Source organism: Myotis yumanensis, unplaced genomic scaffold (genome assembly GCF_028538775.1).
Source record: "Myotis yumanensis isolate MYYU_CA2020_CCGP unplaced genomic scaffold, mMyoYum1.0.hap1 SCAF_13, whole genome shotgun sequence".
Lineage (NCBI taxonomy): Eukaryota > Metazoa > Chordata > Mammalia > Chiroptera > Vespertilionidae > Myotis > Myotis yumanensis.
Genome location: NW_027223764.1, coordinates 17,006,829 through 17,030,195, shown reverse-complemented (window position 1 = coordinate 17,030,195; position 23,367 = coordinate 17,006,829). Strand labels below are relative to the sequence as shown.

General features: G+C 45.4%; 1 protein-coding gene and 1 pseudogene across 7 annotated transcripts; both read left to right on the top strand.

Moving 5' to 3' along the window:
- Positions 1–184: 184 nt before the first annotated feature.
- Positions 185–21,879, top strand: SFXN2 (sideroflexin 2). Of its 7 annotated transcripts, XR_011473549.1 has the most exons (13): positions 185–243; positions 11,111–11,295; positions 11,469–11,639; positions 13,076–13,174; positions 14,503–14,578; positions 14,873–14,958; positions 16,479–16,539; positions 16,880–16,946; positions 17,552–17,601; positions 17,936–17,985; positions 19,604–19,651; positions 20,128–20,246; positions 20,401–20,484. XR_011473549.1 is itself a non-coding variant. In XM_070432382.1 (12 exons), the coding sequence occupies exons 2-12, from the start codon at positions 11,135–11,137 to the stop codon at positions 20,498–20,500; spliced, it is 969 nt and encodes a 322-aa protein (XP_070288483.1). In that variant the 5' UTR covers positions 185–243; positions 11,111–11,134; the 3' UTR covers positions 20,501–21,879. The 7 variants fall into 7 exon arrangements, 6 of the variants coding, with proteins under 6 accessions (XP_070288483.1, XP_070288485.1, XP_070288486.1 ...); XM_070432382.1 differs by lacking the exon at positions 20,128–20,246 and having other exon boundaries at positions 20,401–21,879; XM_070432384.1 differs by lacking the exon at positions 20,401–20,484 and having other exon boundaries at positions 20,128–20,394.
- On the top strand, positions 8,286–8,592 carry LOC139021449 (elongin-C pseudogene; annotated as a pseudogene).
- Positions 21,880–23,367: the final 1,488 nt, after the last annotated feature.

Genomic DNA, 23,367 nt, shown 5'->3' with positions numbered 1-23,367 from the left:
CTTTCCCCGCAGTGCGCAAGCGCGCCACGGTTCCCGCCCACTGCGCAGGCGGGCCGCCAGGCGGCGGGAGGCAGCAGCTGGCTGCTGGAGACTCAGGAATAGTGAACACTCGCCCACTTGGCCGGCGGGCAGCCTGGCCTGTGATTGGTCGGAAAGGAGAGGCGTGGGGGCGGGGCGAGGGGAGGTTCCCGGGCGGAGTCTCACGGGGCTTCCAGGCCAGGCCTGCATTCTTCCCGGGACCAGGTAAGTGGTCTGGGGAGCCAGCCGCCTGCCGAGTCTACCTTTAGTCCTTAAGCCCTGGGAGGGAGCTTGCATTTCTGTCCCGACTCTGACCAAGCTGGTCTGCAGCGCGGACTGGGCTTCTACCTGCCGCAGCCACGTGGCGAGAGGAGTGGCCAGGGTCTGCCCCTGGACCTCTTGCTGATGGCCCCCAGCAAACTTCATCTGTCAGCCTGAGGGGTGGGGGCGTAGAGGGTTGTGCACCCTTCTCCACACACCAGTGTTAAAGCCTGGGATGGAGGAGTCCAGGTGGTGGGAGGCCGTCTGTCGGAGGAAGTAACAGCTGCCGAGGAACTGGCCCTGAGCCCTGAAGTGAGCTGACAGCGCGGGTGAAAGACATTTTGGTTTCGCCGGGTTTTGCTAAGTTGCATTAGACCGGGAGGTACGACTTTTGCAGGCCCCAAGGAGGCAACAAATGGGCCTGTACTTCTAGGCAAGTAAGATCGAGAGGGAGTCTGGGTGAGTTGGGAGGTACTACCTCCCACCTCCTCCCCATGCAGAGGACAGAAGAAGAGTCATCACAGGGAGCTGGACACTGGAGACACAGCAGCACACTAAATGTACCCTCTTGGATATTACATCCTCATTTCGCACAATATTTCATTTCATTCCCACAACCCTGGAAAGTGGTTATTTTAAGCAATATAGAGGAGATTTGAACCCATTTCTTTCTGACTTTTATGTAAGTTCTTTTAAACGTTTTTGTATTCCCAGAACAGAGTGGTCTATATTTGTGATGTAAACCTAGAACTTTTTAAGAGCTGATACAGTGTGGGCGGGGAGGGAGGGGAAGAGGGAGTGGTACACCTTGACTGCACATGCCTGCGTGCCTCTTACTAACCTCGCTGGGTAGGTAAGGATTATATGAATTATAATTGGAGATTATATGAATTATTATATGTCGAGTTTATAGAACATTGCCTGGCACATAGGAAGTGCTATATAGGGCTTAGCTATTACAGTCATGCACCACATAACTTAGTATCAATCAACAATGATATGTGTTCATATATGTTGGTGGCCCCATAAGACTATGATGAAGCTGAAAAATTCCTACTGCCTAGTGACCTTATAGCTGTTCCAACATAGCACATTACTCATGTGTTTGTGGTAATGATGGTTAAATAAACCTACTGTGCTGCCATTCATATGAAAGTATAGCACATACAATTATGTACAGTACATAATACTAGAAAATAAGCGGCTATGTTAATGGTTTCTGTATTTACTGTACTATACTTTTTATTGTTATTTTAGAGTATACTCTTTATACTTATAAAAAAGTTTGCTGCAAAACTATTCTGAGTTACACTGGCAGCAGCCTCCTACATATCGTGTTTAATGTGTCTCTTGTTTTCATCATTTTCTCTTGTACTTGATTTAAATTTGTATTGTTTTGTATGGTAACATGCTATGCAGGTTTGTAGCCTTGGAGCAATAGGCTCTACCATATGGCCTAGCTGTGTAGTAGGCTATACTATCTAGGTTTGTGTAAGGCACTCTGGTGTTCACACAACTGCAACATCGCCTAATGAGACATCTCTCAGAATGTGTTCCTGCCGTTAAGTGGAGCATGACTGTATTAATAGTTTCATCTAGGTTTTTGGACTTTGTCCCTCTTCCTATCAGCAGGTTTTCTAGTCTGGTGAAGATCATTGGAACGAAGGCAGACTTCCCCTGAATGGTCCTTAGCTATTTAAGAATTCAACTAAAGTATTTTTTAAAACATCTGCTACCTGTATACCTGCTTCAGATCATTGGAGAGAAAACTCAGTTAATAACCTTGACTAAGGAGGTGCAAGATGAGTGGTTAATTCAGAGCATCATTCCTACAGTCTACCCATCTCTGTTCTGGTTCTTTTGTGAAAAAGCCAAGGCAGACTTCTCTAAGTTGTTGCCCTGGGGTCATGTAAGTGTACATAAGCATATACCTTGGTCTGCTTTTTTAATTTTTAGTATCATTCTCCAATTTGCCCTATGCAGACTTGACACCAACCCTTGCCATTTCAGTGGTCTTTGTGTGTGACCTTCTTGAGTCCTTGGTTGCTTTGATCTTCCTCTGATGTGAGTACCAGCCAGAATGTCTTGTTTTTATTCCTACCTGGGATAAAAACAAGGACCTCTTGGGTACTTCCCTTCCCTTGTAAGAGGATATCCCAGAGGGGTGGGTCGAAAGTCTGTTCTCTGAGCTCTGATACTAGTTGCCAGAGAAAATTAACTCTCTCTGGCAGGATGAATGTTACTTCTGGAGATTTAGTAGATTATTTCATTTCCTTCCTATCTATCTATCTATCTATCTATCAATCATCTATCTCCTTAGCAAGTAACCTATAGTGGATAGAACACCTACCTAGATGACCCTAGGCCTGTGACCAAGGGAAGGTAAGGCCCTAGCTATTGTCAGATCTTCGGATGGATATACAGGACTGGATCTGTTTGTTGTCAGTGGAGGGCTGTGTAGTGCCACAAACGCTGGCTCAGTCATGTGAGCCTTTCTAGGCATTAGTTTCCTGTTCTGTAAACTGGGATCTTGGATTCATCCCTAACCCTAGAAGGAAAGGGAGTTATCTGTCAATCACTGTTTGACCTCCATCTCCCCTCTTGTTCTCAGTAATGGAACCATATTTCTCCATTAGTGGGGCCACGCTGGACACGATAGTGACCTCTTTAGGGGAGTACTAGATGTGGCTCTGTGGGAAGAGGGAGGGTAACTGGAAGAAAACTTAGAGACTAGATAGGATGCAGTATAAGCAGGGTAGACAATTTGCATCTTCGGTAAAGAAAAACCAGCTGTTTGGTAACTAAGGCAAGTTCTGAGTTTAGATTTAAAAGAGGTAACATCCTTGATGCCAGGAGAACCCACGGATAAGTTGGAATGCATTTCAAGTAGGCAGTTAGTGTCTTTAGAAGGTAGATGAGAGATACAGCATGAACCTTACAGTCTATCAGGGAAGTCAGAGTTCACACAATAACTGTAAATAAGAAAGTGACAATTTCAAAAGCCCAGCATGCTGCCAGTGAAAACAGGATGCTAGGGGAGCGTGGAACAGAAGGGCTGAGTTTGCCGGGAAGGAGTCATGGAACTGTGCCCTACGGGGCATTGATGTGGGAAAGATGTTCCAGACATAGAATTTAGATTTTTATTTTGCCTATTTTTACATCAGACGAGGACTGGACAGTTACTGTCCTGACCTCAGTAATGAAGGCAAAGTTTCTTGCATAATTTAGCAAATGATTACCCCTTCATGGTAGAAAGCTTCTGTTGTAAAAGGCAGAGGACTTTCCAATGTTGGGTTGAGGGTGGTGAGAGCTGTCTGAGAAGAAGTGTGTGTGTGTGTGTGTGTGTGTGTGTGTGTGTTGAGGGAGAGGCATAGCAGTTTGCTCTGCTGGGCCATTTCAGGGGTACGAGTGTGGGGCTCTGTAAGCCAATCAGTGTATGATTTGCTGTCCAGGCCAACGTCTTGTAGGTTCGTTTGGAGTCAGGTGAACTCTTCCCCCTCTCCCACTCCTGGTTCAGTTGGGACTGAGTGAAATGCCTTTGGTCTTTGAACCAGCCTGCAGGAGGCCAAGTTAGCCTGTTCCTGGAGGGCAAAGCCCAGAGCTCCATGGGCACAAGCTGTGCATGTGAACTTGTAATTTTCTATATATGGAAAATTCTGAGTTAAGGTGCTATTTTAAAGAAAAAAAGACAAATGACCTCGTAGTGGAAGATGTAAGTTAAATCTGAAAATTATTCTTTAAAAAAAAATGAGTAGGGGTTATTTAGTGAAGAGGGGAAGGACTAGCACTCTGGACAGGGAATGGTATTTGCAAAGAAACAGGTGGCCGGCAGTCAGAAAGTCCTACGGCACTTGAAACTCAATATGTGGAAAATCAAACTTACTATTTTTTTTTCCTGAAAGCCTATTTTTCTATATTCTTGGACTCAGCACATTATTGCCCAAATCAGAAACCCCAGGTATCACTCTAAATATTTGTGATGTGTTAGCTTGACTAGGCCAAACAAAATTCCTTAGCATCCTCCCCCTCCTCGTCCGTTTGTAGTGGGCTATGAGGGAGAAGCAGCCGTTCCTAGCCAATCCCTTCCCACACACCGTCTCCCAGTTATTCCATGGAACACTAATTTGGGGACTGTGGTGACGGGATTTTGCAAATATAACTAAAATCCGTAATGGGTTGGTTCTGAGTTAACCTAAAGGGGATTAGCCTGGGTGGTCTGACTTAATCAGATGGAATCCCTTTAAAAGAGGGCGAGGCTCCCTGGAGTCAGAGACAGCTGGGCCTACATTACTTCCCTTTCCCCCAAGATCAGCCCTTCCTGTCCGCCTCTTCTGTTGACCTCCGGCTTACTTAGCCAACTCCCACAATTACATAAGTCAATTTGCTAATTCCTTGTACTAAATCAATTTTTATCTGTGTGTATGTGTGTGTGTGTGTGATTTTTGTTGTTGGCAGAAACAAAGTTTATTGGTTGATAGACAGACTTCCTGCCGCAAGAGGGCAGCAGGAAGGGGGCCCAAAGTAGATTGCCTGTGTATGAGATTTTATATGTATACTAGAGGCCCAGTGCACGAATTCATGCACGGGTGGGGTCCCTCGGGCTGGCCAGGGGGAGGGACCGTGGGAGGTTGGCTGGCCGGCGGGGAGGGACTGCGGGAGGTTGGCTGGCCACGGGAGGTTGACTGTGGTAGTGCACTGACTACCAGGGGGCATCTCCTGCATTGAGCGTCTGCCCCCTGGTGATCAGTGCGTGCCATAGCAACCGGTCAACCAGTCGTTTTGTCGCTTAGGCTTTTATATATATAGATATATTTTCTATTGATTCTACTTCTCTGCTTGAACCCTGACTCATAATATACCTCCTATATTCGATCACTTAGGTTCTCTCCTTTTGGGCCCTCCTTTCTGTTTGGTGCATTTGGGTTCATTTGAGCCCCATTTCTTGCCTGGGTTATTGGGGCCCCCTTCCAGCTCCTCTCTCTGAGTTTTTATCTCATACTAGAGGTCCGGCACATGAAATTTGTGCACAGGTAGGGTCTCTAGGCCTGGCTGGCAATTAGGGCCAATCAGAGCCTTCCTGCTGCCGGCCAGGGCCTTCCTTCGTTCCATGCCACCATCTGGTGATCAGCGCACGTCATAGCAAGCGGTCAATCGAGCTCCTGAGGGGACAGTTTGCATATTAGCCTTCTATTATATAGGATGATTGCCCAGGGTGTTCTTTATAAGCTACACATCTGATCTTGTCACTCTTCCTAAAATCTTTTAATGGCTTTCTGAAATTTTTAAATTTTATTTATTTATTTTTAATATATTTTTATTGATTTCAGAGAGGAAGGGAGAGGTAGAGAAAGATAGAAACATCAGTGATGATAGAGAATCATTGATTGGCTGTCTCCTGCATGCCCCACACTGGGGATCGAGCCCACAACCTGGGCTTGTGCCCTGACCTGGAATCGAACCATGACCTCCTAGTTCAGTGATGGCGAACCTATGATATGCGTGTCAGAGGTGACACACGAACTCATTTTTTTGGTTGATTTTTCTTTGTTAAATGGCATTTAAATATCTTATATAATAAAAGGCTAATATGCAAATCGACCAAACGGCAGAACGACCGGTCGCTATCACACGCACTGACCACCAGGGAGGAGATGCTCAATGCAGAAGCTGCCCCCTGGTGGTCAGTACGCTCCCACAGGGGGAGCGCCACTCAGCCAGAAGCCCTAAGCCAGGCTCACGGCTGGCAAGCGCAGCGGCGGTGGCTGGAGCCTCTCCTGCCTCTGCGGCAGCACCAAAGATGTCTGACTGCCAGCTTAGGCCTGCTCCCTAAGCTGTCAGTCAGACATCTCCTGAGGGCTCCCACACTGCAAGAGGGCATAGTCCAGGCTGAGAGACACCCCCCAGGTGCACGAATGTTGTGCACCAGGCCTCTAGTATAAAATAAATATAAAAATATAAGTCTTTGTTTTACTATGGTTGCAAATATCAAAAAATTTCTATATGTGACACGGCACCAGAGTTAAGTCAGGGTTTTTCAAAATGCTGACACGCCGAGCTCAAAAGGTTCGCCATCACTGTCCTAGTTCATAGGTCAACACTCAACCACTGAGCCATGCTGGCTGGGCTTCTTCCTGAAATTTTTAGGCAAAAGTTCCAAAGTCTTAGCTTTCTGTTTGACTCCAGTTTCTCTCTTCTCTTAGCATATCTATTATTAATTTTTCTTTTGGGAAAATTTTTTTACTGGTTTCCCTAGAGTTTGCAATATACATTTACAACTAATCCAAGTCCACTTTCAAATAATACTATGCCACTTCATTGGTAGTACAAATACCTTACAGTAGAGTATTCTCAGTTCCTCCCTCCCATCCACTATATCATTCACTTATTTACAGCTATAATCACTGGATACATGGTTGCTATTATTATTTTAAACACACTGTTATCTGTTTGTTAACTGTTAACAATTAGAAGAAGAAAAGTAAAGATTTTATTATGTAGGTCAGAGTTTATGACCTATATAATTTTCTTTCTTTCTTAAGAACTTCTTTAACATCTTGCAAGTCAGGTCTCTTGTTGACAAACTCCTTCAATTTTGTTTGTATGAGAAATTCTTTTTCTCCTTTATTTTTAAAGGATCATTTTGTTTGATGTAGAATTCTAGGTTCATGGGTTGTTGTTTTGTACTTTCAACACTTACTAGTAAATATTTCACTCTTCTCTTGCTTACATGGTTTCTAAAGAGATTTCTGATGTAACTCTTTGCTCTAAGTAAGGTTTTGCCCCCCTCTTTCTGGCTTCTTTCTTGATATATATTTTTTAAATATGTTTTATTGATTTTTTACAGAAAGGAAGGGGAGAAATAGAGAGTTAGAAACATCGATGAGAGAGAAACATCGACCAGCTGCCTCCTGCACACTCCCTACTGGGTATGTGCCCGCAACCAAGGTACATGCCCTTGACCGGAATCGAACCTGGGACCCTTGAGTCCTCAGGCTGACTCTCTATCCACTGAGCCAAACCGGTTAGGGCTTTCTTGATATTCTTTATCTTGATTTTCTGCAGCTTGAATATAATATGCCTAAATATAGATTTTGGAGCATTTATCTTGCTTGGTGTTCTCTGAGACTCCTGAATCTGTGGTTTGGTGTCTGTCATTAATTTTGGAAAATTTTCAGTCATTACTTCTTCAAATATTTCTTCTTTTCCTTTCTTCTCCTTCTGGTATTCCCATTATGTGTTTGCCACATATTTTGTAATTGTCTCAAGGTTCTTGGCTAATCTATTCTTTTAAAATTATTTTCGTTCTCGTTCTCTCTCTCTCTCTTTTAAAAAAATTATCGATTTCAGAGAGGAAGGGAGAGAGAGATAGAAATATCAATGATGAGAGAGAATCCTTGATTGGCTGCCAGAAGCACTAGGAGATATTTTTCTGATCTTCACCTTGAGGACCTAGTGGGCTTCTGGAGGTAAAACTCACAAAAGTAGTGTCCTCCAAGATTGAGTCCCCACTTGTCCACATCGACCTCCAGAAATTCGTTGATTGCAGTTTAAGTTTTCCAGTGATACTTGCCCTAGCAGTGGGCCTCTGCTCTCAATGAGCTGTGTGTCTCTTTACCTGCCTGTCTCCAGGTTTGGGGACAGTGGTTTGCCCTGTGATCTCAATTCTCTGATGGGGCTAAGAAGAGTTGTTGATTTTTAGTTTGTTCAGCTTTTTTTCTTGTGAGGATAGGAGTGACATTGTGCACACCATGAGCTTTCAGTGCTGGCTCTTCTTTTTGCTTGAAATACTGCTCTTCCATTTATTTAACTTCTATGCATATTTCCAAAACATTGCTTATTTCTCGTACTAACAAAGTGTGTTCAGAATCCCTCATCTAGCCTGGAACTCACGGCGGCAGGCTTGTGGGGGTGGAGGGGTGGCCCTGGAATGGGGGCTGTGGTGGTGCGCAGGGACCTGGACGAATGGAGAAGAGAAAGCCTATGGTGGCTGTGAAGGCCCTGATGCCATGTATGTCAAGTTGATATCTTCAGATGGTCATGAATTTATTGTAAAAAGAGAACATGCATTAACATCAGGAACGATACAAGCCATGTTGAGTGGCCCAGGTCAGTTTGCTGAGAATGAAACTAATGAAGTCAATTTTAGAGAGATCCCTTCACATGTGCTATCAAAAGTATGCATGTATTTTACTTACAAGGTTCGCTATGCTAACAGCTCCAGGGAGATTCCTGAATTCCCAATTGCACCTGAAATTGCACTGGAACTGCTGATGGCTGCAAACTTCCTAGATTGTTAAATAAAACAAATTATAATAAACTTTTAACTATTTTCAGTATTTAATACCTGTAGTTCAGTTAGTAATTTTTTCATATATAGCATGTTGCTTGTGTGCGATTGAACTTTAAAGTTCATTGCAAGGCAGACTGTCGTCTCTTCTTTTGCATGACACAGTTGAAATTTGTTTGCTACATCAACAGATTAAGGACATGTTCACAAATTGAGAAATAATCAAATAGGCAGTTGCTAGGTAGTTTTGCCTTACCCTTTGGATGTGATTTTTAAAATTAGAGCAGTGGCAATATAGTAAATGCTGAAATTTAGTCATAAATGAACATACTCTACAGGTAAATAATGGGGCTATGTATTTTTATGTTTTCAGTGTTGTTGTTTTTAAACCTATTCTGATCTTATAGCTGTCATTACTTTTATTAGAATTATGCAAATAATTGCATTATAAACATGTTTATAACTTAGCCAAACATTGATTTTTATAACTGTCAAAGACATGAGTTGAAATTTCTTATGTGTCTTTTGATAAACTGCAGTATTGTTTTAAGTGTATCTTGTCTTTTTGTTCATTGCTACAATTGAAGAACTTTATTTAAAAACAATTTGGAAGATTACTTGGTAAGGCTGTTGGAGTAGTGACCTTTTGAACTGTAGCCACGTGGTCAATAAGTAAAGTACATGACCTTGATTTCATGTGTACTGTGCATTTTGGCCAATCCAAAGTACTGTATTTTCATTGACTATAAAGCTTCCTTTGCAATATTCATTCTTCTTACATAATCCCTTCTTGTTATTATACTTCTGGTTACTTAAATATCTTAAAAGACTCACTGTGAACTTTATCCACATCTTAAAAGCTAGACTTTTGTGAACAATTCCAGTCTTCCTGCATCCAACTGAAATGTTATAAAATATGACAAGCATGTGGACAGATATAGTGCAAATCTTATAATGCATTTTGATACGGTATATGAATTATCTTCTATTAACTAAAATGTGTCCCAATAAATATGCCCATCATCTGTGGGTCTCCTACTGATATCTAACTTATAAAGAGGTCATTCAGCTTTTATACTAGGCAGACAAAAAATTTTTCAAAAGCTATAACAGAGCAACTCTGCTTGGGCCTGGGAAAAGAGAACTGTAGCTTGGTTTATTATTGTTTCTATCTTAGTAAATCAAGACTGTCATTAGGGTTTTTAAGTTTCCATCTTAATTCTTCAACACTGGTTTAATATGGACCAGTTTTTATGGAAACTGCAAAAACCATAAACAACCAAGATCTATAAATGATTTTCCTCTTAGAAAACTTAACATTGTACTTTCCAGCTTATTGAAAGCAGTTAAATATATATGTTAATTCCATATATTTAGTAACTTCTTAAGATATACTGGCATATATTTTAGTATAGAAGATTATCAAATACAAGAATTATATTCTGTTACTTGAGACAAATGATGTCAATTATAAATATAAATAATAAAAGGTTAAGGTAAGAGCTAGAATCAAATTTTACTTTGACTGATTTTAGCAGGTTACTTTTTATGTTAGATCCACAAGTAACCTTAAGTTAAAATATTGAAAAAGAACTGAAAGATTAGGAGAACATGTATAGCTTGTGGCAAATGATACTTGCATGTTAATAAAGGCTCTGTTGACTGAAAAAAAAAAAAAAAAAAAAGAATCCCTCATCTATTTCAGATAAGGTGACCATTTAATTTATCATCCGAATTGGGACACATGCAAATTGGGAGTGAAAGGGGTGCTATTAGTAATGACCCCAGGCCAACACTCCTAAGCAAACTGGGAGATATGGTCATCTCAGTCTTAGATGCCTCTTTTCTGGCTTTCCACTGCTCCCGGGGTCTGGCAGCAGCATTGTTTACTCTGCTGTCCGTATTGAATTACTTACCTGTTTAACCTCTATTCTGAAATTCCTTGAGGGCAGACATGGTGCCTCACTCACAGCCACGGCCCTGAATCTCTCACAGGGCCAACATGCACCACACACAGACACTGAAATGACGAAAGTGATCATGCCATGTTCATTTCCACTTTATCTGTGATTGTTTCTACCTTTAATGTGATCCCATGCCTCCTACCTCCTTCAGATAAATCTATCTCCTAGGGCCTCCCTCACATTCCACTCCTTCTGAGAAGCCCCCTCTGATTACTCTGTTCCTCTGCCCCTCCGTCTCTGCTTCTGCTTATCTCCTGTATTGTTGTTGCTGTACATATTACATACGGTTCCACTGTGGGCTCTTGTTCCTCAGTCAGACTCAGCTCCCCAAGTACAGGCACTGTGTTGTCCCCTTTACCAGTCTCCCCCACAGCATGATCAAGCACAGGGCTGGCCACCAGCAGGCACTCAGGAAACACATGGTGGTACCCAGTTGCTCAGTCTGAGTCCTTCCCAGACTAAGTGAGATGACGGCAGTGGCTGGTGAAAGCGGGCAGTTTACCAGAGTGGGAGATGCCCAGGGCTTCCGGGTCAGGTTTTGATTTAGGGAACAGTCCTCATTTTTCCTGTCTTCCTTAAGTACACAGTTGTGTGTGCGAGCAAGATGGAGCCTGACCTGTCTGGTTTTAACATCGATGCCCCCCGTTGGGACCAGTCCACTTTCCTGGGGCGGGTGAAACACTTCTTCAATATCACGGACCCTCGCACTGTTTTGGTACCAGAGCGGGAGCTGGATTGGGCCAAGATGATGGTGGAGAAAAGCAGGTGAATGGTTAGGGGAAGGGGTTGGAGGCACTGGGGCAACGTGGATGGGTTCCCTAGAGGAGGTGGAAACTGAAGATGAGGGTATAGGCAGAAATCTCAGGGAGGAGGGAGAAATTAGAGCAGGATGACTTGGAGTCGGGGGACATGGGGGTAACTCTGTCCTTGGGTGACAGGATGGGGGTCGTGCCCCCAGGGACTCAAGTGGAGCAGCTGCTGTATGCCAAAAAGCTGTATGACTCTGCCTTCCACCCTGACACCGGGGAGAAGATGAATGTCATTGGACGGATGTCCTTCCAGGTTCCCGGCGGCATGATCATCACAGGCTTCATGCTCCAGTTCTACAGGTGGGACTTGGGAGCAAGGCTATGGGAGGTGTAGCCACTTGGGTCTGCTAGCCAGGGAGCCATATTATAATAATCACCATCTTTAATGAAACTTTCCCGATACTAGGCACTGTGTTAAATTCTTTTTTTTTTTTTAAAATATATTTTATTGATTTTTTACAGAGAGGAAGGGAGAGAGATAGAGAGTTAGAAACATCGACGAGAGAGAAACATCGATCAGCTGCCTCCTGCACATCTCCTACTGGGGATGTGCCCGCAACCCAGGCACACGCCCCTGACCGGAATCGAACCTGGGACCCTTCAGTCCGCAGGCCGACGCTCCATCCACTGAGCCAAACCGGTTTCGGCAATGTGTTAAATTCTTTGAATGTGTTACCTCATGTAATTTTCTCAACAGTCCTACAGAGAGGTACTATTACCTCTCCATTTTAGATGAGGAACTGAGGTTCTAGAGAGGTTATATAACTTGAGCAAGCTCATACAGCCAGGCAGTATTGGTACCTGGATTTTAACTAAGGCAGTCCTTTCTAGAACGCTCAGTGAATACACGATATTAATTTCCTCTTTAAAAAGTGCTTATATTAACAATGAATTTAATGCATTTTATAATGTAATATCCCAGGAAAAAAATAGGAAGGCCCTTTCAGCTCAATTGGGGAGAGAATAAACGTTGTAGCTGCTGGATGTGTGACTCTTCCCCCTTCCTCTTTTCCTTCTCCCGCCCCCCTATGCATTTATTTGTCTAGTTCAGGGGTGGGCAAACTTTTTGACTCGAGGGCCACAATGGGTTCTTAAACTGGACCGGAGGGCCGGAACAAAAGCATGGATGTAGTGTTTGTTTGAACTAATATAAATTCAAAGTAAACATCATTACATAAAAGGGTACGGTCTTTTTTTTTTTTTTTTTTATTCATTTCAAACGGGCCGGATCCGGCCCGCGGGCCGTAGTTTGCCCACGGCTGGTCTAGTTATTGAGCCAGACTTTGGGCCCCAGCTGTTAGGAATATAAAGACTTTAGTCCTTCCTTCCCCACAAGGAGCTTCCAGTTTTGTTAGAGACCAAGAAGTGAACTGTTACAGTCCAGCTTGCTAAGTGGTAGGTTGAGAGAATATGGGATTTTAAGAGTTGGGAGCATGGGATGACTTCATCTCAGGAAGGGCAGGGGAAGGGTCAAAAAGGTTCCAAGGAGGAAGTAATCTCTCAACAGGGCAGGATTTAGCCATGGATGGAACAGAGTGTGAGTGTGAATGTGAGTGAGGGAGTGTGTGTGTGTGTGTGTGTGTGTGTGTGTTCCAGGAAGAGGGGCAAGACTACAAAAGCCCAGGTGTATAGAACATGGCAGCAGTTTGGGGAAGAGCTGTTAACATAGTTTGACCTGTGTATACCAAGCCCTCCCTTCCATTCTCCTCTCCTTTCCGGACCTCGATTACTGGTAGGACGATGCCAGCGATCATCTTCTGGCAGTGGGTGAACCAGTCCTTCAATGCCTTAGTCAACTACACCAACAGGAATGCGGCTTCCCCCACATCAGTCAGGTAGGAGACCCGAACCCCAGGCTGTCCACATGGATTTGGAGGAGGTGGCTGTCCTTTTGCCTCCAGGGGAACAGCCTTTCTAAAGGGTTCTCAGGCTGCCAGTCCTCCCTGCGTAGGGTTCACACTGGACAGGTGATGAAGTTCCTCCCTTTTCAGGGCTTGGAAGTGTTTTCTTAGGCTGACTAGGAAAGCATCTTCTTGGACCAATTCAAAATATGTTCATTTTTTTAAAATATATTTTTTATTGATTTCAGAGAGGAAGGGAGAGGAAGAGAGAGAGAGAAACATCAATGATGAGAGGGAATCATTGATTGGCTGCCTCCTGCATGCCCCCCACTGGGGATTGAGCCCGCAACCTGGGCATATGCCCTTGATCAGAATCGAACCCGGGACCCTTTAGTCCGCAGGCCAACACTCTATACACTGAGCCAAACTGGCTAGGGCAAAATGTGTTCATTCTAAAAGTATTTATTCTACATTCATTCTGCACATATGCCAGGAATGGCTCAGGTGCTGGGGATACATTTGAGTAAGGCATTTGTGGTCCTCCTTCTTGTAGAATTGAAGGTTTCCTAAGAAAACAAGTACAATAATCTCAGATTGTCGCCATTAGGAAACACACAGGTGACAAGATAGAGAACAGCAGAGAGGTGTCTGTGCAGATAGGCTGGTCAGGGAAGTCCTCCCTATACAGCTGATGTATCAGCTGAGTTCTGAAGGATAAGGATTTAGCTACGAAAGAGCCCAGGGAACCCAGCCAGTGTGACTCAGTGGTTGAGCGTTGACCTATGAATCAGGAGGTGATGGTTGGATTCGTGGTCAGGGCACATGCCTGGGCTCGATGCCCAGAAGGGAATGTGTAGGAGACAGCCAATCAATGATTCTGTCATCATTTTTGTTTCTATCTCTTTCTCCCTCTCCCTTCCTCTTTGAAATCAATAAAAATATATTTAAAAAATATATTAAATATATTAATAAAGAAAGAGCCCAGGGAAGAATACCCTGGGAAGGGAGCAGCGGTGTGCAGAGATCCTGAGGTAGGAAAAAGCTGGGTGTGTTTAAAGGACAGAAAGGAAGCACCTGGAACAACATATAGCACATAATAGACACTCAGTAAGTATTTGTTGAATTCAAATATAAATAAAGTACAGAAAGGAGGCCCAGGGGGCTGGATCACCTGGAGTTAGGGGGAGGCTACAAGATGACACGGACAAACCACATGAACTTCTCAGGTATGAAGCCTCATTTCCAGACTTCCTCACTCAAGGCATGGTCTTACTCTCAGCCCGAAGGGCTCCCCATTCCTAAGCACCTCTCTCCTCCACTAGGCAAATGGCCCTTTCCTACCTCACAGCCACAACTACTGCGGTGACCACTGCTGTGAGCATGAACATGTTGACAAAGGTACTCCTGGGGCTGCTGTGGGCATGGTGGCCACCAGGGGGCAGCAAAGTCCTAGGGAGAACTAGGCATTGCCCCAGTCTGGGTGAGTTGGGGTATAACCAGAGCCCAGCCAGGTAATGGGAAATGCAGCAGGGCTGTCCCCAGGTTGGTCTTTCTCAGGCCTCTGAGCGAGTTTGGCTTCCCAGATGGGTGTCTGGGTGTGTGGCAGTAGCCCTTGTTTTGTAGTCCGTCAGTCCCTCCGCTCTCACCTTGCAGCGAGCCTCAGCAACTCCCATTGTTCCCTTTCTCCAACAGAAAGCTCCACCCTTGGTGGCCCGCTGGGTGCCCTTTGCTGCTGTAGCCGCTGCTAACTGTGTCAATATCCCAATGATGCGACAGCAGTGAGTACAGGGGTCCCCTTTCCTCCTTACAAGCCACAAGGTCAGCAGGGAAACCAAGGCAAGAGACCAAGGCAGTGGGTGGCTTCTTGGAGCTGGGGTGGATGTGGGGGGAGGCTGCCAGGCTGTGCCTCTGAAGGGTCCCCGAGGATTGACTGCTCTAATAGTGATGGCCACTCCAATACGAGTGGCGGGTAATTTAGGTTTAATCTGTGACGGGTATGTGGGAGCCATTTTTTGGATAGTGTGGGATGGAGACATAAGCCTGTGCATTTTATACTCAATCATGTTCTTTTAACTGCAACTGTATTTAAGTTGTTAGCACTGCCTACTTCCAAAGCCCTGGGGATGGTTTACAGAATGAAATGCAGCAGAGCGAGGTGTCCAAAGATAGAACAGAGCCAAGAAGCTTTGAAAGAAGCCGGAGGACTAGGTCGATGTTTCCCAGGTACCCAGCTCTAAGAATAGTTGAAAGGAGAAAGCTGTTGTGTCTCTCAGTTCTTATTTCTTTTTTTTTTAATTAAAAAATATTTTTATTGATTTCAGAGAGGAAGGGAGAGGAAGAGAGGGAGATAGATACATCAATGATGAGAGAGAATCATTGATCGGCTGCCTCCTGCACGCCCCCTACTGAGGATCGAGCCCGCAACCCAGGCATATGCCCTTGAACGGAATCGAACCTGCGATCCTTCAATCTGCAGGCCAACACTCTATCCACTGAGCCATGCCAGCTAGGGCAGTTCTGATTTCTTGACTAGAGAAAGCATAGATGTTCCTCTGTTATAAAATTGAATGATGTAATAGATGTAAAGTCCTCAAAATAGCACCTAGAACATAACAAGTGCTATATAAATGTTAGCCTTCATCATCATCACCAATTTCTACAGCCACATTTTCTTAGAACTGCTAGTAAGTGGAAATGTGTCACGTTGCCCTTGCTGAGAGCACACTACGGGATAGCTGTGCATACACATTGCTCCTCTAATCTCTCCCTTCCCCATCCAGTTTCTCCTTTCCATCAAATGAATAAGTCCCAGCCATCTACCTGGTTTTGGGGCGAATGCTGTCAAGAACTGGCCTGAGAATAATAACCAGAGCAGCTACTGTGTGTGGTGCAGGCGCTCTGTGTCAGACACCGGACTAAGCACTTTGCAGGCATTATCCTGTTAAAACACTGAGGCCTATGAAGTGGGTGTCAGGATTGTCTCCATTTTGCAGTTGAGGATAACTGAGTCTTTAGAAGGATTAGGGAACTTGCTCATGATCAGACACACTCTGCAGTGTCAGGATTCAACCTAGGCAGTCTGGGCTCAGGACTAGCTCTCTTAGCCAATGCCCTAGATCACTTCAGATACCACTCGCTGGAGTGCAGGGGAAGGTCACAGGGCAAGGCTACGGAGGTGGCTCCCTAGAGCGTGAGTGCCCTGGCCTTGGTCCCCTGGCCTTGGTCCCCTGGTGTGTCACATGGCTGGCAGGCTTCCAGAACCCCTTTCACAAATCCAGCATCTCCTGTCTGTGTCTAGGGAACTCATCCAAGGCATCTCCGTGAAGGACAAAAATCACAATGAACTTGGTCATTCCCGGGTGAGCAGACGTCTCCCTTTGGGTGGGAGGAGGGAACTCCCTTTCATACCCTGTCCTGTCCTTAGTGGTCAGAGCAGGATCTCCCTGACTCCACTCTCATTCTCCTCAATCCCCCCCCCCCCCCCCCATTTCTCTGTTTGGGACATTTCTCATGTCCTTTCTGCTTCATTTCTAGTCCTGAAGCTGGCTGGGTAGGCGAAGGTTGGGAGAAGCCACTCAGCCCCTGGCAGGTCCATCCCTCCCCCTGTACCAGCTCAGACTTGGCTGTGACCCTGACTCTGGCCCAGCCGTGGATATTGGATAAGGTCATTCCTAACAACTTGCTCTTTTCTGCCCTCAGAGAGCTGCGGCCATAGGCATCACCCAAGTGGTTATTTCTCGGATCACCATGGCAGCCCCTGGCATGAGTAAGATGGGGGCCCCTGGAGCACATGATAGAGGCCTCAGCCACACTCAGCTTTCGGGTGGGAGGTGGGACCCCAGCTTCTACAGCGATGCTTCTCATACTGGTTTGCTTGAGTGCTGAAAGCCACAGGAGAACCACACTGTAGTTCTTGGGACATCAATTGATGAGACACTTGACGTTATTTTTATTCAGCACATATTTCTTAAGTACCTTCCATGTACTGGACACAGTGTGGGGTGCCGGGGAGACAGTGGTAGCGAAAATGAATCCCCTTCCCTGGTTGTGCTTCCAGCAGGGGCATGTTACAGGGGAAGATAAAAAGTCTGTTTACATGAGCTCTCAGAGATAGTTTTGAGTTTTGAGGACACTTTGGGCCTGGGCCCGTGTTCTATTGTTGCAGGTGTGCTTTGGGAAGCACCCTTCTGCTGGGACTTGGGGGACAAGTCAGAGTGGCCGTGCCTTCTGTCTGCCATTCTCCCAAATGAAAAGTATTTTCTGGAACTTCTGTGGAAGGAGGGAGAATCATTCAGTCCCTGATCTGACTTCGGAAAGGGGTCTTAGGGAGGGTCTTACAGGTCCCCCCGGCTTCTCCCTGGTTTCTTTCAGTCTTATTGCCAATCGTCATGGAAAGGCTGGAGAAACTGCCCTTCATGCAGGTCAGTGGGATTTCCTTTTGCCTCTTCCCTGCCCAGAGCCCTCCCACCACACCTGTGCCTGGGAGCTCCTGGTCCTCTCCTCCTTCCCTCTAGCTGCCAGTCTTCATCTCACTGAAGTAGGGCTCATCATCCCAGGCCCCCCTGGCTGCCCGCTTCAGACAACATAGCGGGTTGCTTGGCCTTGTCTACAGAGAGCAAGGAGAGCCCTTCTCCTCTCCGTCAGGGCCAGCAGTCTTATACCTGAGGCTGGTTGGTTGGTCGCGGGGCAGGCGTGGGGTTCACCTTAAGGTATGTAAGTCCCATGTGGGTTTTCCTTTTGTTTGTTTTTGTGCAGAAAGTCAAGGTCCTGCATGCGCCGTTGCAGGTTATGCTGTGTGGGTGCTTGTGAGTAACATGTTTTCTTGGTTTGGGTTCTGTGGTAGCTGGGGCACCAAGGTCTGTCTTCTTATGTCACCTGTGTTGAAGAACATGTACTCCTTTGCCTGACTTCCACAGCGCTGGAGCTCAGTACACCTGTGATCCATCTAGAGAGCTCTCACCTCATCTCTTTGGAGGAAACCAGGCTAGCTAGGCTCTGTGTACACATGCGCATGGAAGGCAGAGAGCTTGGGTACCCTCCTGTCCCAGGGTCTTCCCTCTGACCTTAAGTCTGGAGAAGAGACAAAAATGATGAGACAAATGGGAGATATCTGTAATACTATCAGCAATAAAAACTTTATTTCAAAACAATAAAATCTCAGTTATGAAAATTTAAAAAAAAACCCAACTTTATTTCAAAAGAAAAAAAAAGAGACAATCCCACCATGAAAAAGAAGTGATAGTTATGCGACATGACAGAGGTGTTAGCTAACACTCAGATCATCATGTTGCGATATGTGAATGTATCAAATCAACATCTTAAACTTCCACATTGTTACATGTCAATTATATCTCAATAAAATAAATAAATAGATAAAATACACGAAGAGACAAAAATGTGAGACAGCCTGGGGCTGTCAAGCATCCCAACCTCGCACGGGAGGAAACCACGTCATGGCAGCATTCTTAGGTGCCTGGCATCGACTGGACATGTCCTACCATTAATCATGCTTCCCAGGACTACAGGGCTAATGACGGCAACAACAGCTAACACATATTGAATGTGCCCCCTGCGCTAGTGCTGCACATCTATAATTTCACTTAATTTCCCCAGCCCTGGAGGCATAGATGCCATCATCTTCTTTAAAAAAAAGGCTTGGAGCGATTGAAAGACACTTGCCCAATTGCTGGAGCTGAGATTGGTCCTCGGCGACATGCTGTACTTCTGTTAATTGAATTACCACGGTGGGCAGTTCCCACAGGTCGGGTGCTGCACATGGGTTGTTATCGCATTGAATTCTCGCAGTGACACTGCAAAGCAGACACTCTTGTCCTCCCTCTGCTGGCCCAGAGGTAACGTGCCCCAGACTGTACAACTTCTAAGTGTCAAAGCTGTGATAGGAACTCAGGTCTGTTAGACTCCCAAGGCCCGTGAGACATGGTCCTGGACCTGCATCATCTGAAAACTTGTTCGAAGTAAAGACTCTCAAGCCTATCCCGAGACCTCCTGAATCAGCATCGCGTTTTTCTAGGCCCCTGGAGTTACTTGTGTGCACATTGAAGTTTGATCAACCCTGCCCCTTACTGTTCTCCAACAGTCCAGATGTTCAGTGAATAGAGGAGCAGGGCCTTTGGATTCACACCCCTCACTGCTTTCCCTGCGTCTCAGTGGATGCATGTGGTCTTTAGGGCTGCTGCCTGCACTCCCTAGTGACTTCATGTGCTTGAACAACAGGGGTGGATCGGGGTAAGGGATGAGGGGTGGAGGCTGACTGATTTTAATCCGTGCTAGAATGAGTATGGAGTCATGGAGCCAGCTGGGAAGGGAGGCCAAGTGAATGGGCATCTCCCCCATCCTTTAGGGGGCTCAGGCATGGCCTGTGGGGAAACGCCCCCTAATGCTTTGGTTTCTTCTTTTTTCCAGCCTCATCTTCATGGTGCCAGTGGCCTGTGGGCTCTTCCCACAGATATGGTATCAGCTATTCCTTCCTTCCTTTGTTTTACCAAATGTCCTGTCCCTACTCTCCCTGCCCTGCTTGCTGTCCGAAAGGAGAGAGGGAGGGGCAAGAAGGGCAGCATTTGTCCAGCGACAAGTGCCTGTCAGCCTAAACTCTGGGCCTCTTAACCCTGCGGGAATGGTAAGCCAGAACACGTCTCCAAAGGGATGAACTGCTTCCAGGGCAGCAAGGGCTGCCTTGGAGAGAAAGTGGGGGAACAACAAGAGACTCTGTCCTGCTGGTTGGGTTATTAGATAAATCTCCCCTGGCTGAACCCAGGTCCTTATTCTGGCTCTTATTTGCCAGAGGGTGGATGAATTGAACCTCTTCATCCACCATGTCATGGAAGGGCAGCATCAGGTGGGTGGGAGGACGGACTTGTTCCAGGAGACCAGGTATGAATACAGACCTGGAATATATTCCGAGGAGATGCCACTCTCCCCTTCCTTAGTGCTCTTAGCTCAGTGGTCATCTGTTAGATGTCTCCTGTGTTCCGAGCACTGTGCCTGTAATCTTGTGGAGAAGGTGGAAGTTGAGCACCAGGGAGAAGGAAGACAGGCCTGAGTAGAGGTAAAAGCAACATATTGTGTTGAACAGTAGCTATTACTAATTTTGAAGGAACAAATGGGGAAGGGGCTTTTGAGAGGTGGTATTTGAGTTGGTATCGAAGGGTAATTTGCTGCTGTCTAGGTAGCATACTCATAACCTTATTCTCTCTCCTCAGTGAACTGCCAGTTTCCTACCTGGAACAGGAGCTCCAAGACACCATCAAGGCCAAGTATGGAGAACTTGTGCCTTCTGTCTACTTCAATAAGGGTCTCTAAATGTCCCGCCTCAGCAAGGACCAGTCTATACCAATATTCACCAGCTCCTCCTTAGCTGCCTGTGCCCTCATTTCTCTTTGCCAACAGGGCCTAAGGCTCCGGTGTACTTGGGGGTGTATGAGGCAGCAGAATTCCTCATGCTTCTACCCAGGCACTTGGTTTATTGGGCTCCAGGGGATGAAAGTGAACAAGGGGCGGAAGACCAAATCCTCTGTCTGCTTCCCCCTTCCATCCCATGGAAACCAGGAACTGAGGCCCCCTCAGGGAGAAGTTGCTGGGACCAGAGGGAGACATTCAGCCAACCGATTGGAAAAATTAGGAAAACTTTCGGATTCTGGTACCAGCCAGATTGGGAAGAACCCCTGGGACAAAGAGAAGTTCCTACTCTTCTTTTCTCTTCCCTCTGTGTCATCTTCTCTCAAGCCATGAAACCTTTACCCATGTAGTTCTAGCTAACGCAGGAAGTATGTGTGTTGGGGGGAGGGAGGGCTGGTCTGTGTTGGGGCTCATCTCCCACTCTACCCATTCTCCTCATTGCCCCTGTCAGAAAGGTTCTTTGGGAGTGCTGCTAACCTTGAGTTTTATCAGACACCTGGGAGTTCTTAGTGCTGAAAAAAGGTCATTGTGTGAGGCAGCAGAGTTCCATGGTGCTCAAGCCCTGTCTATAGATAATTTGTTCTGCTCTAAAATCATGTCTGATTTTATTTCTGTGATTAAAAGATAATTCTGCTCAGCCTGTATGGCTCAGTGGTTGAGCATCAACCTATGAACTAGGAGGTCATGGTTTGACTCCTGGTCAGGGCACATGCCTGGGTTGTGGGCTCAATCCCCAGTAGGGGGCCTGCAGGAGGCAGCCCATCAATGATTCACTCTAATCATTGATGTTTCTATCTCTCCCTCTCCCTCTCTGAAATGAATAATACACACACACACACACACACACACACACACACACACACAGATCTAGAATGGCTGTGGCTCTGGTCACCTTGAAAAAAAAGATAATTCTACTAACTGTGAGTAAAAAGGATCTATGTAGGCATCAACTACACATTGTAATGGGTATAATTTCCTGGCTACCTCCCTTCTTCAGCCCATTCGGTTAAATACCAAAGACTGGTGTGTACTGACTAGGAAAGGGAAGTTTTATTTGGACGCCTGTTAGAGAAAACCAGCCAGGACCAAAGAGCCTTCAAGGACACACAGCAAAGCACAGTCACTTGCCCTTTCCAACTTGGCTGCTGTAGGTGATTTCTCACCCTCCTTGGGGGACTGTTGTGGCATACCTGGGGTCAGTGTCTGTCTGAGCTTTGTCTAGTAGAATTTACTGACTGTTCAAAGATAGCACTGTGAATTGAATAAATTTCTTCAAAGCACAACGAACTGTCTGCAGCTGAGTTAATAACACCTGGATGGAAAATAGGATCTGGACTGACTGTGGCCTTGGCCTGGAGGGAGGGCAACAACTTTAAGGGGAACCTACCTGTCCGAAGCCCGGAAGCCATTGTTCATCTACCTTATTACAAGGGAAAAACCCACCTGTCTGCTGGAAGCTCCAGAGAGCTCCCAGAATGGGAGCTGTGTTGCCCCCGAGCAGGAGTTGGCAAACCGTGGTCAAGGTTTTAAATGGCTGTAAAAAGGAAGAAAAGGATATGTGACAGAGACCCAATGCATGTAACATGCAAAACCTAGAGTATTTACTCTCTGGTCCTTTACGCAAGAAGTTTTTTCTACTCTGGAAAAATAGCTCTAAAAAATGCACCAGGAGCACCTGTTAAAACAGTTCATATGGCTTCCTCTTCCAGATTTTTAAATTATGTGGGTCTGGGGCAGAGCCTTGGGATTTACACTTCTGGTAATTTTCCAGTGGTGATTCTACATACTACACTTGAAGGACCATTGCTCTAATGAGAAGGGCCTCCATTCTGCAGTCATAATACTGGCTGCAATTTACTTTTTCCCTCTATTTAAAAAAAATTAAAATGTAATCCATCTCACATGAATTCATCCTATTAAAGTGTATAAATTAGTGATTTGTAGTATACTCAGCAAAGCTGTACAACCATAATCATGATCTAATTCCAGAACTTTTTCATTACCCCCAAAAGAAACTATGAATTAAGTCACTCCCTCATCCCCCAGCCCCAACCCTTCACAATCCATAATCTACTTTCTCTGTCTCTAGTTTTGCCTGTTCCGGACATTTCATATAAATGGAATCACACTGTGTGTGGCCTTCTGTATCTGGCTTCTTTCACTTAGTATAATGTTTCCAAAGTTCATGCATGTTATAATGTACAATTTGATTTTAGCTGATGTCGGAGCAGAAAGGTCTGTATCTTTGAGTTAGTTTTCTTAGGATACGAGATTTGGCTTCAGCTTTGCCCACTTCCAAAGACAAATTGGGAAATCCTTACCAGAGCTCAGAAGCAGTTTGACACTGATGTTCTTTCAAAAACCAACCACCTTTCCCTTTCCTTCCCAGTTTCTTAAGCCTCCTGGCATTCCTCCTCTCTTCACAGATGATTACTCTTCGGAAGTCTGGAGTATGTAGTGGCTACAGTTCAGAGGCACTCTGAAAAGTATTCACTCAGACTGCATTTCAGCGCCATTTTGTAAGGCCTCTGCTTTCTTTCAATGGGCTCTTGGGGGGGTGTGGAGATAAAGTTGGTGAGAGTGACTAAAATGCCTTGGTGTGGGCAGTGCTAATCCAGACTAAGTGTTTGTCCTGTCCAGTAGCTCAGTTTGAGCTCTCAGGGAAAGGGAGAAAGGGAAGTTGGGACAAAATCCTGTCTGCCAAATTGAAGCCATTGGGGTTTCCTAATGATGATAATACCTGGCCTTTATATGGCCTCTGTAACTCTTCA